Source organism: Mytilus trossulus, chromosome 7 (assembly GCF_036588685.1).
Source record: "Mytilus trossulus isolate FHL-02 chromosome 7, PNRI_Mtr1.1.1.hap1, whole genome shotgun sequence".
Classification (NCBI taxonomy): Eukaryota; Metazoa; Mollusca; class Bivalvia; order Mytilida; family Mytilidae; genus Mytilus; species Mytilus trossulus.
Window position 1 is genome coordinate 64,719,974 of NC_086379.1, and position 15,808 is coordinate 64,735,781.

Here is a 15,808-nt window from a genome sequence, read left to right on the forward strand (position 1 = left end):
TCAATTTTATTGTTTATTACTGAAGTTTTGATGAGAATCTCATGTACCTATATAAAATCTAATTGAAAAGTTATCTAGAGCTTGACATCTTGACATAATGTATGGCCACCTGTCTGTTGAAGAAGATTTTGAGAAATAAAAGAGTAAAAATGTAGGGTCATCTTAACAATAAACCATTTTATCTATATTACAAATCTGGTGACCAGGTCTTTGCAAAACTGACAGACAAAACAACTGCTCACTATATTGAAGACAGCTGTGTAAATTTGTGATTATTTTCTTCAGATTTGTGTCAGATATTGGTTATAACCGGTACAAGATTATTTGTCAACACAAAGCCTTACAGTGTGCCATGATTGAAGCTCAGCTGTGTAGAGTATATCCTCCATGTTTGTTGGAATGGCGAGCTATTCAACAACAAAGTAACATGGCTTTACCTGTACGCTTTGCTGATGGTAAGTGTGAACTTTTGTTAGTCCATACCACTTTACAGTGGTCATCTTAAAAACTGGCATTAGGCTGGCCAGTCCTTTTAAATTTACCTGCTCCTCTAAATGCAATACCACCAAATTTGATTTTAAATTGACCTGTTCATATCTGGTCAGTCTGAAATACCCTTAACAGCCTTTGGGAGCGGTACAGTGCATAAGTTGAGCCATGCTAAAAGAAACCATTCTGTTCCATTTATTTTCAACTTCCAAAAAGTAACGGTGAGGAATAAATATACGGTAAAGATACCTACGTTATTAATGGTCTTTGTTTATTTTCTTTGAACATACATATCTTGCATGAGTGATTATTGTTGGAATAAACAAAATTAAATGCATTTTCATAGTGTTTGTAGAACTTTTAGTGTCTACAACATATTCGTTTAACATACATGAATAATTCAAACCAATCTTTAGTTCCAGTTGATTTTAAATCTATACTTTACCTGACTAAAAACATATTTTGAGGTTCCTTAGGTGTTCATGAAATCAGAATTTTATATTCCTCATTTCCTTACTTAAATATCTGTTATGGTTCAGATATATCTAGTTCATATCTTTAATGATTCCAAAATATCCCGTTTGTAACTGTAACTAGTAGCGTTAACCGATTAATGAGCAAAAACTACATACGGAAAATGAATTTTAGTGTTCCGAACTTCCTACACGTCCAAATACTAAAATCCTTAATGTTTTAGAAATTTCTATTTTATTACTGCTATAAATACATTTAACATCTTACAGAGCAATAACTTCATAGAGTTACATGCATTTAAGTTTTTTATATATTTTTATACTGACATATTTTAAATGTTTCAATATCTACAGAACATTACTACAACATGTCGTTTTTCACTGATTAACCAGAAAAAGTTACATGACGTTAATTTCAGTAGGATAGTTTTGTCTGGTAAACAGTTGTTGGGGCATATGTAAAATCATGCCTCTAATTAATTATTTTATGATGATTCAATATGCCACTTAGATAACTTTACAAAGTTTATAGCCATTTATGTCATTAATTTAAACAAATTCTGCATGTCCTTCTCTGTTACTGAAAACGAGAAATGCTGTAAAGGTATGTCCCTATGACGTACATATTCAAGATTAGTCGTATATACAAGTGTGTTTTGAACAAAAGGGTTTATATGGTATTGCTTGATTAAATGTTTTTGTAAAAAGACAGTTATTTTGCTGAAAAAGAACCATAGAATGTATCTTTGAAAAACTTTGAATAAAAAATCAGTTTTTCAAGTCAAAGGAATAGCTGTCAAAAGGTATAAGACAGTCAAATTGATTGTTTGAATTCAGTCATAAACCCCCCACCCCCACTAAAAAGAATTCAGTCATTAACAACACCTCTCCCCTTAAAAGAATTCAGTCATAAACAATACCTCCCCCTTAAAAGAATTCAGTCATAAACAACACCTCCCCCTTACAAGAATTCAGTCATAAACAATACCTCCTCCCTTAAAAGAATTCAGTCATAAACAACACCTCCCCCTTACAAGAATTCAGTCATAAACAATACCTCCTCCCTTAAAAGAATTCAGTCATTAACAACACCTCCCCCTTACAAGAATTCAGTCATAAACAATACCTCCTCCCTTAAAAGAATTCAGTCATAAACAATACCTCCCCCTTACAAGAATTCAGTCATAAACAACACCTCCCCCTTACAAGAATTCAGTCATAAACAACACCTCCCCCTTACAAGAATTCAGTCATAAACAACACCTCCCCCTTACAAGAATTCAGTCATAAACAACACCTCCCCCTTACAAGAATTCAGTCATAAACAACACCTCCCCCTTACAAGAATTCAGTCATAAACAATACCTCCCCCTTACAAGAATTCAGTCATAAACAACACCTCCCCCTTACAAGAATTCAGTCATAAACAACACCTCCCCCTTACAAGAATTCAGTCATAAACAACACCTCTCCCCTTACAAGAATTCAGTCATAAACAACACCTCCCCCTTACAAGAATTCAGTCATAAACAACACCTCCCCCTTACAAGAATTCAGTCATAAACAATACCTCCTCCCTTAAAAGAATTCAGTCATTAACAACACCTCCCCCTTACAAGAATTCAGTCATAAACAACACCTCTCCCCTTACAAGAATTCAGTCATAAACAACACCTCCCCCTTACAAGAATTCAGTCATAAACAACACCTCCCCCTTACAAGAATTCAGTCATAAACAATACCTCCTCCCTTAAAAGAATTCAGTCATTAACAACACCTCCCCCTTACAAGAATTCAGTCATAAACAACACCTCTCCCTTACAAGAATTCAGTCATAAACAACACCTCCCCCTTACAAGAATTCAGTCATAAACAACACCTCCCCCTTACAAGAATTCAGTCATAAACAATACCTCCTCCCTTAAAAGAATTCAGTCATAAACAATACCTCCCCCTTACAAGAATTCAGTCATAAACAACACCTCCCCCTTACAAGAATTCAGTCATAAACAACACCTCCCCCTTACAAGAATTCAGTCATAAACAACACCTCCCCCTTACAAGAATTCAGTCATAAACAACACCTCCCCCTTACAAGAATTCAGTCATAAACAATACCTCCTCCCTTAAAAGAATTCAGTCATTAACAACACCTCCCCCTTACAAGAATTCAGTCATAAACAACACCTCTCCCTTACAAGAATTCAGTCATAAACAACACCTCCCCCTTACAAGAATTCAGTCATAAACAACACCTCCCCCTTACAAGAATTCAGTCATAAACAATACCTCCTCCCTTAAAAGAATTCAGTCATAAACAATACCTCCCCCTTACAAGAATTCAGTCATAAACAACACCTCCCCCTTACAAGAATTCAGTCATAAACAACACCTCCCCCTTACAAGAATTCAGTCATAAACAATACCTCCTCCCTTAAAAGAATTCAGTCATAAACAACACCTCCCCCTTACAAGAATTCAGTCATAAACAATACCTCCCCCTTACAAGAATTCAGTCATAAACAACACCTCCCCCTTACAAGAATTCAGTCATAAACAACACCTCCCCCTTACAAGAATTCAGTCATAAACAACACCTCCCCCTTACAAGAATTCAGTCATAAACAACACCTCTCCCCTTAAAAGAATTCAGTCATAAACAATACCTCCCCCTTACAAGAATTCAGTCATAAACAATACCTCCTCCCTTAAAAGAATTCAGTCATAAACAATACCTCCTCCCTTAAAAGAATTCAGTCATAAACAACACCTCCCCCTTACAAGAATTCAGTCATAAACAACACCTCTCCCCTTAAAAGAATTCAGTCATAAACAATACCTCCCCCTTACAAGAATTCAGTCATAAACAACACCTCTCCCCTTAAAAGAATTCAGTCATAAACAATACCTCCCCCTTACAAGAATTCAGTCATAAACAATACCTCCTCCCTTAAAAGAATTCAGTCATAAACAATACCTCCTCCCTTAAAAGAATTCAGTCATAAACAACACCTCCCCCTTACAAGAATTCAGTCATAAACAACACCTCTCCCCTTAAAAGAATTCAGTCATAAACAATACCTCCTCCCTTAAAAGAATTCAGTCATAAACAACACCTCCCCCTTACAAGAATTCAGTCATAAACAATACCTCCTCCCTTAAAAGAATTCAGTCATAAACAACACCTCCCCCTTACAAGAATTCAGTCATAAACAACACCTCCCCCTTACAAGAATTCAGTCATAAACAACACCTCCCCCTTACAAGAATTCAGTCATAAACAACACCTCTCCCCTTAAAAGAATTCAGTCATAAACAATACCTCCTCCCTTAAAAGAATTCAGTCATAAACAATACCTCCCCCTTACAAGAATTCAGTCATAAACAACACCTCTCCCCTTACAAGAATTCAGTCATAAACAATACCTCCTCCCTTAAAAGAATTCAGTCATTAACAACACCTCCCCCTTACAAGAATTCAGTCATAAACAATACCTCCTCCCTTAAAAGAATTCAGTCATAAACAATACCTCCCCCTTACAAGAATTCAGTCATAAACAACACCTCTCCCCTTACAAGAATTCAGTCATAAACAACACCTCTCCCCTTAAAAGAATTCAGTCATAAACAATACCTCCTCCCTTAAAAGAATTCAGTCATAAACAATACCTCCTCCCTTAAAAGAATTCAGTCATAAACAACACCTCCCCCTTACAAGAATTCAGTCATAAACAACACCTCTCCCCTTAAAAGAATTCAGTCATAAACAATACCTCCCCCTTACAAGAATTCAGTCATAAACAATACCTCCTCCCTTAAAAGAATTCAGTCATAAACAATACCTCCTCCCTTAAAAGAATTCAGTCATAAACAACACCTCCCCCTTACAAGAATTCAGTCATAAACAACACCTCTCCCCTTAAAAGAATTCAGTCATAAACAATACCTCCCCCTTACAAGAATTCAGTCATAAACAACACCTCTCCCCTTAAAAGAATTCAGTCATAAACAATACCTCCCCCTTACAAGAATTCAGTCATAAACAATACCTCCTCCCTTAAAAGAATTCAGTCATAAACAATACCTCCTCCCTTAAAAGAATTCAGTCATAAACAACACCTCCCCCTTACAAGAATTCAGTCATAAACAACACCTCTCCCCTTAAAAGAATTCAGTCATAAACAATACCTCCTCCCTTAAAAGAATTCAGTCATAAACAACACCTCCCCCTTACAAGAATTCAGTCATAAACAATACCTCCTCCCTTAAAAGAATTCAGTCATAAACAACACCTCCCCCTTACAAGAATTCAGTCATAAACAACACCTCCCCCTTACAAGAATTCAGTCATAAACAACACCTCCCCCTTACAAGAATTCAGTCATAAACAACACCTCTCCCCTTAAAAGAATTCAGTCATAAACAATACCTCCTCCCTTAAAAGAATTCAGTCATAAACAACACCTCCCCCTTACAAGAATTCAGTCATAAACAATACCTCCTCCCTTAAAAGAATTCAGTCATAAACAACACCTCCCCCTTACAAGAATTCAGTCATAAACAACACCTCCCCCTTACAAGAATTCAGTCATAAACAACACCTCTCCCTTACAAGAATTCAGTCATAAACAACACCTCCCCCTTACAAGAATTCAGTCATAAACAACACCTCCCCCTTACAAGAATTCAGTCATAAACAATACCTCCTCCTTACAAGAATTCAGTCATAAACAATACCTCCTCCCTTAAAAGAATTCAGTCATAAACAACACCTCCCCCTTACAAGAATTCAGTCATAAACAATACCTCCTCCCTTAAAAGAATTCAGTCATAAACAACACCTCCCCCTTACAAGAATTCAGTCATAAACAACACCTCCCCCTTACAAGAATTCAGTCATAAACAATACCTCCTCCCTTAAAAGAATTCAGTCATAAACAACACCTCCCCCTTACAAGAATTCAGTCATAAACAACACCTCCCCCTTACAAGAATTCAGTCATAAACAACACCTCCCCCTTACAAGAATTCAGTCATAAACAATACCTCCTCCTTACAAGAATTCAGTCATAAACAACACCTCCCCCTTACAAGAATTCAGTCATAAACAACACCTCCCCCTTACAAGAATTCAGTCATAAACAATACCTCCTCCTTACAAGAATTCAGTCATAAACAACACCTCCCCCTTACAAGAATTCAGTCATAAACAACACCTCCCCCTTACAAGAATTCAGTCATAAACAACACCTCCCCCTTACAAGAATTCAGTCATAAACAACACCTCCCCCTTACAAGAATTCAGTCATAAACAACACCTCTCCCCTTACAAGAATTCAGTCATAAACAATACCTCCTCCCTTAAAAGAATTCAGTCATTAACAACACCTCCCCCCAAAAAAAAATTAAAAATACCAACAAAACAATCAAAAGAAAAAGAAGCAAAGAATATCTGACTCAGTTCACATCCAAAATTATAGACTAGACTAAAGAATAAAAAAAATGATGGATAATGATGAAAATAATGCTCAGATAACTATCTTTTTATTTCAGGAAGGAAGATGATAGGTCCAGTAGAATCCTGGACAACTGCTGAGTTGTTTACAAGTCACTTACTGAATACAAGGTATTTAACAATTACCCCCAAGGTATGGTTTTGTTTGTGTCTGTGATATATCACTTATCAGTAAGGCCAGCCCTTAAAAATAATCACATCAGTAGATAAATTTAATAAAATAGCAATTACTTCTTAATATAACTGGTGAAAAGGAATATTTATTGATTTGTTTACTTTATGTAAATAACAACAGACAGTGTTTTAGAAAATTTGGACTTTATTGGATTATTTAAACAACTATTTTAAAAGGTAAATGCATAAAAGTGCCTTCAGTCTATTATGGTGAGTTATTATATATACTTGTACTTTAATTGATTCATTTTTTGAATGAAATTGAATACAAATTAATGATAAAAATCTTAATTGTTTTAAAAGGTAACAAAAATCTGGATTTTTTTCATAACATTTTCTGTAATTTCATTTCCTGAGAAAATAAAAAGTGTAATAAATTATTTTGTGGTACATTGTAATTGAAAATAAACATTTAGATAAAATATAAATGCAATGGTTTTTATAATGAATCCATTTGTTTCATATCCCAGAGGTGATATATAGCCACCTGTGAAACATATTCTTTACTTTTCTGAGAACAACAGAGATATCAAACCAGTCTGTCCTTAGGAAATATACGACCAAATTTGTTATCTGTTTGAAATTTAAATAGAATTTTTATCCTTTGTTTTTGTCTATGTATACTGTCAACAACCTTGAGAGTTATCTAAGTTATATTTATAATGTAAGAAGAAGGGATAGTAGCTCATGTTACTAGTTTGATATTTCAAGTAAGACTTTAATGTAGTTTTTTCATAGAACTCTGAAGTTGAGCCTATTTATGTCCTAGCTTTGATTTTCAGTTTTTTTCGCTGTATAAAATCTGATTTTCAGTTGGAATTCATAATCTAACTTTCAAAAGTAGAGAAATTATGTGATAATAAATCACCTCAAATATGGCTTTGCTTGATACTGGTGCTAAAATAAGTTGACATAAACTTATGAATTAGATATTGGCGGGATTTATTGATATGTAACTTTTGGAATTTCTAATAAATACCTCCAATTTCAGAGGATTAAAAGAGAATAGCTTTGGTTGGACTTTACAGCTACAAGAGGATGTGGATTATTATGAGTTGATGGGATATGAGTATGTCCTTGACCTTTTAAGTGAAATGGAGATTCCCCCAGGATTCCCTGTCTGCAAGTCTTACAATCTGGTTTCCTCAGATAGAACGAAGGAACCATCACAATCTACAAGGAGAGCTTATAGAGATACGTAAGTAAAGTAACTGAAGTTAGACAAGAGATTGTAAAACTAGACTAGTAGGTTAATATATGCATTTCTGAGTTTTATCTGTCTTGTTAAGAGATCCAAATCAAATCAGTTTTCAGAGTTCACAATAAGTATAACATTCAGATAGGCAAGTAAAAAAGTTGAATAAGAGTGATTTTTGTTCCCTCTTTTATGCCATATTGACTCATTTATAAATAAAAAAATTAAACAGGATGTTAGTATTTCCCCTTTCTATAAATGGAGTGCAATGAAACTATAGCTCCACTAATCATGCTCATGTGTTATTTAGAAATTCTTAAAATTTGTAAGTGTTGCAAATGCATAAAATTAGTATCATGCATCTACATTATATAAACAAGTCATTTCTGGCCAGGAAACAATCATACTACATATGGTACTTCTTGGTGATATCTGCCTAATTGCTTGTAAACTGACACATTTTTACAAGAATGTTTACATGTTTTCACAGTTTAATTCTATGTGCTTTGTTTTTTCAGACCACACAATACAGATGCCCCCAGATATATGGTTTTGCCTGGTCGTTTGCCAGATCCTTTCAAAGTTGTGTCTAAAAGACTTGAAGAGAGAACTTTCTCTCCGAGAAGTAAAGAAACAAAAGACACTGATGGAATAGAATTCTCAATGACAAGTGTTTTAAACCAGAGGCCAACCGATATTGCTCTTGATGGTCTATCAGAGAGTAAATTGAACCTACGATACATAAAACGAAAGGCTCCAAACCCTCCATCACCCAATGGTGTGACAAATGGATTTACAAATGGTGATATTTCACCGATTATTGAAGGGAAAGAACTTGATCTATCTCAAACTAAACTAAACAATAGATACACTAATGGTGTCATTCCCAATGGTGGGACCAAACAAATGGAAGATGCTCTCAGTCCAAGCTCAAAACTAAATGCTCGTTACATGAAGACTGGAGTTATCAAAGGCTCAAGAAAGCCTGGAGTACAAGACAAGATTACAAAGAAACAACAGCAAATAGATCGTTCATTAGAGCTCCAGACTGCTTCATCAGACATTTCCCATGCTACAGGACAATCAGACTGGTCACATTGGGTGGAAGATGTGTTCAATAGTGCATTGGATGAACATGTAGATTCATTGAGTGATGCTCGGTCTGTGGAGAACAGAATGAAGGGAGGTGGTAAAGGAATACCGGGACCCGGGATGCAACAGGTTGGTATATTTAGTATTGTGTTAATGTTTCATAGTTTGATGCTTTATTGCTAGGTTATAAGGTGCTGTAATTGAAGGAATATAAAATAAGGAGATGTGGTATGATTGCCAATGAGACAACTATCCATCAAAGTCCATAGGATGAGGATGAGAAATTCAGACAACTACAGATAACAGTATATACTCGACAATGAGGAAAATCATACTGTCCCAAGCTACAATAAAGTGCAACAACTGTATGACAATTTTAAAAGAGAAAAACAAACACCTAATAGGTCACAGAATCAAGCCTTGGTGTAGACACTTAAGTAACTGATCAAATCAATAATCAAAAACTTGTTTTGGATGAAGTTTGTTTAAAGTAATAACCCTGACTCATGCAGCCTTTTGAATTTTTCTTATCCGTCAGTTGGTTCATCAAATATATTTGCTACTCTTTCCTAGGTACCAATGAACAGAATGAATTCATATATGGTAAGGAGTTTGAAAGTGATGAGTTGTAACATAAGCATGATAAGAGCACTTTTCAGATTTGTCAGACACCTAATTTCTGTTTGTTGATACCTTAAATTTTTCATTGTTAAGTGTGAGCTGGCAGGACTTTTCCCACTGTGTTGAAAACCCATTGGTGGCCTTCTGTTGTTTTCTGTTCTTTAGTCTGGTTGTTGTCTCTTTGACAAATTCCACATTTTAATTCTCAATTGACATATCTGTTAGACACCTTCTTTTTCCTTCAGTAACTGCAAGTAGGAATATACATATCATGAAAATGCATTCATACTTGTTTTGTTTTAAGTTGCCTCTAAAAAAAAAAGCCTTGCATACAGAACAGTCACTTGCTTGTAAAATCTAAATTTAACAATGTTACTTTTGGATCAAAACATGGCAATATAGCCATCTGGTACATTTTCTTGTAAAAGACTCATTTTATAGGTCAGATCTGTATAAAAACTGCTGTAAAAACTTAAGTACTTTTACGTGAGTCATGTTAAATGCTTGTAACTGTCTCTGCTTTCACTTGTGATGACTGCTAGGTGATTATTATTAGCAGACAACTTGTGAACATTGATAATTTTTGTGTAACTGTCACAGTAAGACATAATGGCTTTTGATTAAGACATATTTTTTGACGTGAGACTATGTAGTTTTATAAGTTTGTCAACATGTTGATTTCATTATTCTAAATGTAAATAAATATGGATCACCCTTAAGACAATTATCAATGGGACATCAAAATTTTCACTATATCAGAAATTTCATATTTGCCAAGAGCAAAATTGTACAAAGAGTAAATGTCGTATGAAATGTTTCTACGAATAAATTAAGATCATTGTTTTCTGATAAGTGAGCATGTAAAATTACAACATGTATAAGTTTTATAAAATGTTCATGAAAAAACAAATGATGAGCAGTGACGAAAGAATTTAAATAACGTGCAGTCATGATCCGTCTGCTTATCACAATCCAAGTCACTGATGCGTTTTGTGATCTTTTGACCACCAAAAGTACCGCTGGTATTATCCATGTATGACAAATCAGCTGCCATCTTACAGATGAGAATAAAGCAGTGGCTGCAGGCTCTTCTGATTGGGTGTAACAAAACTATCTTGTGTTGTCATTTACAAGTTTTATCTATCACATCCACAGTGCAGTGTTGCCGTATCATACTATGAAGGGATGTTAATTTTTTAATCACCTATTCTATGACAATATTATTTTATTAATAAGTGTTTCGTAAATTATTGGAAGGAAAAATTAACTGCTGATAGTGACATTATAAACTTGTTTCAATGGATTACTAATACCGTTATATGAAAGATTTCAAGCTTTAGTATTGGGAATTACAAATATGAAGGACATGGTAAGCAATTTGAGAAAAATATATTTTGTATAAAATGTTTTGCCATCCCCTGATTGATTTATAAGTTTTGTCAAGGATAGTATTTACTTGATTAGATTTTTAAAATCAAAAATAAATTATTCCTTTAGTTTTAGGCCACAAAGATCAGTTAATATGTGTAATATCTACTAATTTTTCATATCCAGTATCATTGCAGGAACTCTGAAAATAGGAGCCATTAATAGAAATATTTTGTTTAAATTCTCAAATATTTCATTCTTTAATTTTTTAGGGCAATTTAAAAGTGTCATATATGTTTTAATCAAACAGCCTTTAGTCATCTTGTCATAAACTGAAATGAATTCATTGATATTAATGTAATTTTGACAAGAAACTTATGTTTCGATGTTGTAGAACTATTCAAGCTGAAAATTGTTGTTTTATTTGTAAATCGTGTTTTAACCACAAGAACCTTTTTTTGAAACACATGTCACAAAGACATTTATAAAAACTATCCTATGTAAATATATATCTTTGTTGGAATTAACAAAAGTTGTCAGAACTTTAATGCAATGATTGTAGTCTTAGACTACTTGATTGTGTTTATCTGAATGAATTAATGCAAAGACTGTACTTTTGGACTAATTGATTGTGTTTATCTGAAAGAATTAATGCAAAGACTGTACTTTTGGACTAATTGATTGTGTTTATCTGAAAGAATTAATGCAACAACTGTACTTTTGGAATAATGGATTGTGTTTATCTGAGACATTTCATTCAATGACTACTCCTGGACTATTTCATTGTGTTTATTTGACTTCACTTTTGGACTATTTCATTGTGTTTATTTGACTTCACTTTTGGACTATTTCATTGTGTTTATTTGACTTTACTTTTGGACTATTTCATTGTGTTTATTTGACTTCACTTTTGGACTATTTCATTGTGTTTATTTGACTTTACTTTTGGACTCTTTCATTGTGGTTATTTGACTTTACTTTTGGACTCTTTCATTGTGGTTATTTGACTTTACTTTTGGACTATTTCATTGTGTTTATTTGACTTCACTTTTGGACTATTTCATTGTGTTTATTTGACTTTACTTTTGGACTATTTCATTGTGTTTATTTGACTTCACTTTTGGACTATTTCATTGTGTTTATTTGACTTTACTTTTGGACTATTTCATTGTGTTTATTTGACTTCACTTTTGGACTATTTCATTGTGTTTATTTGACTTTACTTTTGGACTCTTTCATTGTGGTTATTTGACTTTACTTTTGAACTATTTCATTGTGTTTATCTGAAAGATTGCTTTTTGGTACTGTGTATCAGGTAAATCTAACAAATACTTGTAAATGCAATCAAACATGGGATTATTTGAGTAATGAAATGTCATGTTTGTCTGTATTGTAAATCTGAAAAATCTAGGCTTCACATTGTATGTCAATGTAAAATACAGATTTGGAAAGTAACACACTTTTAATTCATGGCTAAACTTGTAAGAAAACAATCAAACTGAACGATGTCTATATTTTGCCCCACAGAAAAAAATGTGGTATTTCAGGTAAAATACCAAAATAAAGATTTGGAGGGATAGAAAGATTTATATAAGATGGATTAAAGATCTGACAACTGACATAACTTTATTTCTCTGTTCATTCATCTTTCAATACACATCAAAGAGATGTATTCTTTTGAACACTCCCAGACCCTAAGGCTTCTGTGGTAATCCATCCTAATATTTGTTGCTATCCCAGAGCTCCAGTCAATGACAGTTTTGACATGAAGGTAGTGTAATGGAAATTAGGTTAAATGGGTATGTCAAGGTCATTGAGGTCATCTGTCAAGATGACTTCTTATAACCTTTGACCTGTGTTGAAAGTTTCAATGATGGTCATTTATAAATAGTATACATTATAGGTGAAGACTTTTTTAATTCTATTATAAAAATTAAGTTACATTAAACTAGACAGTTCAAGGTCAGCAGGTCATTAAGCAACATATGATTTTTAAGTGCCACATGGTTTGACAAGGAATTGCTGTATCAAATCCCTTAAGTTCAAATATAATTCTGTTAACAAATTGATTTACCTCAGCAGTAACATTGAAATAGATTCCAACGTAATTCCAAACTCATGGTATTATAATTCACATTGAATTAAGAAAGGATCATGGCCATTAGTGGTGCTAGTACCAGTAAAATCTTACATACATCAAACTTGACTATCTTTTAATTTGTAATTTGGGTCTTACAGACTTCTTTGAACTAGTAACAAAATTTGCATTTATATTGTAGTTTTCTGTATCAATTGCTTTAAAGTTGCTGTGTATAGGTACCAGTCTTGTATTACAACTCCAATTTCCGGTGCATGTCAAAACATGGAGGGAAACAAAATAGTGCATTTTTTTCTGAACTCAATTTTTTCTGTTTGATTATAAGTTTATGCTGAATTGAAACATATATATAGACTTAAAAAAAAATCTTGCATCTTTTGGGTATATCAATCCAGGAAAGTGGAAGGATATCATGTTTACTGGAAGTGGTGCGGCCTAGTAAAAATAGCAAACAGAAAGTAGAAAAAAATGTTTTGACTTCAGGATTGCGTAACTTTTTATTCTTCGTGGCAACTCCCACTTTTTTTTCGATTAAATCACAATTTCACATTAGTACATACATGATATGAACCTGAAATTTTTTTTCTATGTAGCATTTTTTATTTTTTTATTTTCAAAGATCAGCTGTTTAACATGTAAGCCTATGGAGCAGTCAATTACAAGACTGCAACCTATACAATATTCACGATATTGGTTTAAGGGTTTAAGAGGAAGTCTTTCCTTACATAGTATGGAATGTCATTGAATCACTGCATTTGGTTTTTTTTATTTGAATTTTACCATATAAATAAATTGCTGAATTTAAACATTGTCTTAAAGATTTTATTGTAAACTATTTTTCAGACCCAAGCCCAGCCTCCATCATCTCTACCATTGTTTGTGAATGGCAATGTTGGTGTTGCAGGAATACCTATCCAGAGTAGTCCAGGGGGCCATACACCACAGCTCCCTCAAGGTGAGTTACACATTGTTTTTAGTAGATGTAGGAAAAGAAAGTCCAAGAATAAATGATCATGGGACAACAGTCCCTTTTTGTTACACTTTGTTTGTAGTAGATGTAGGAATAGGAAGGCCAAATATAGATGTTCATGAGACAACATCCCATGAGATACTAGTGTATAACTAATCTAAAACTAGAATCTTATTTCTGTAACTCATAAAGTCTTACTTTGAATAAAACTCTTTTTATGTCAAATGAAGCTAGTCATAGATTAATTGGCAAAAATCTTAACTGAAACATTGACCTGATTGCAACTAGAGATTTACGTCAAGTAATTTAAAGTTTGTCAAAACATACAAGAATATTGAAGCTTATGGTAAGCTGTACAATTTTGAGAAAATGTGTTCTATATATTTTTGTCATCTCTGTAAGATTTCTCTGATTAGAATAATGTCATATTTGGTCAGCAGCTAGATAGAGTTTGTAAAGTTATAAAACTTTTAGTAATTGATAGACACATACTTCTTGTTTGCTGGTACTTCAAATTTAAAAAAAAATGTTGGATGAGCTTGATTAATACTTTTCCAGTTCATAGTACAAAATGACTTCATATTTGGTCTGCAGTTTGACAGTGATGAGCTATAATGAGTGTTCAACACCTTTCATTTCTTCTTTAACTTTGGGGAAATGCTTGGCACAACAACACAACTACCTCAATTTAAGTAATTGTATTTCGTAGTTATATATATGATTAAAAGAGTTGTTCTTTTTTACAGATATGTCGGGGATGTTACAAATGCAACAGCAGTTAGCAGCTCAGCAGCTGGCACAACAACAAGCACAACAACAAGCCTTACTACAGGCTTACATCAGTCAAATGGTAGGTTAAGCTATTTGTATGGCTAAGATCTTTGTACTCTTTAATATTGTTGTTTCAATTAATTTTATTATTCTCAGTAAAAGGGGTTTTATGTTTTATCACTCCTCTAATTACAAAAGGGACCACTTGAAGAAAAACAAAACAGATAGTCTGTATCTTATGGCAATGTGATAAGGAAAAATAAAGTTTGATTATCTTGCAGAGTGTCTTTGGTAAAGGTCTTCAGGCACTGAAAGAGGTACTATGAATTGAAAGCAAATGTAATAAAGGAGTGAATTTGCTAGACATTCTTATATTATAATAGGTTTTTGTGAAAGCATCAATTTTGTAAAATATTTGCTGTGGATTGGTGTATTTGCTTTTAGACATGAACTATGTTTAAATTGTGTCTATGTCCAGTGTGGTTTTGAGCAAGACTCAGATTATTGTATATGAATTAAATCAATTGAAAACTATTAATTCAATTCATCACAAAAAATAAAGTAGATGTATTCCTATTTTGATTTAGATTAATTTGTGATGCACATCCACTTTTGTTCTACCAGAACCTTTTAATAGCTTTTATCAGTCTTGTCAATCCAAAACTAAAGATTTCAAATTTTTATTTTAGTGCTATTGACAAAAAACAACAGGTCTATAAAGTGTTACCATTCAGGGGTTTGCCCTAGTCGAAAATAGGATTTTTTTTGGTTTAGGTATGAAAACTTCAATTTGAACAATTAAAACTGTTGAACAAAACCAAATTTCCAATAGGCCTTGTATGCAGACTTTAGCAAAACCATGAAATCAAGTATCCACAAAAATGTATTTTTCCTAATTCCACAAAAAGTACTGGAGAAAATAAATGAATCCACAGTATCTTATGTGTAAATTGTGATATACTTTTTGTGTGGATTTTACAAAAGTCATCAGCCATACAATAAAATGATGTTTTATTTTGTTTAACAGAATGCTAGTAATCAG

General features: G+C 33.3%; 1 protein-coding gene across 3 annotated transcripts in view; it reads left to right on the top strand.

The window, feature by feature from the left end:
• Positions 1-15,808, top strand: part of LOC134725572 (unconventional myosin-XV-like) — a 132,001-nt gene that overhangs the window by 90,593 nt on the left and 25,600 nt on the right. For all 3 annotated transcript variants that reach the window (XM_063589505.1, XM_063589504.1, XM_063589506.1), the window contains 8 exons: positions 286-455; positions 6,516-6,588; positions 7,643-7,849; positions 8,365-9,067; positions 9,512-9,541; positions 13,869-13,980; positions 14,742-14,845; positions 15,794-15,808. In XM_063589505.1, coding sequence (XP_063445575.1) covers positions 286-455; positions 6,516-6,588; positions 7,643-7,849; positions 8,365-9,067; positions 9,512-9,541; positions 13,869-13,980; positions 14,742-14,845; positions 15,794-15,808 — 1,414 coding nt within the window. The remainder of the gene's footprint in view (positions 1-285; positions 456-6,515; positions 6,589-7,642; positions 7,850-8,364; positions 9,068-9,511; positions 9,542-13,868; positions 13,981-14,741; positions 14,846-15,793) is intronic.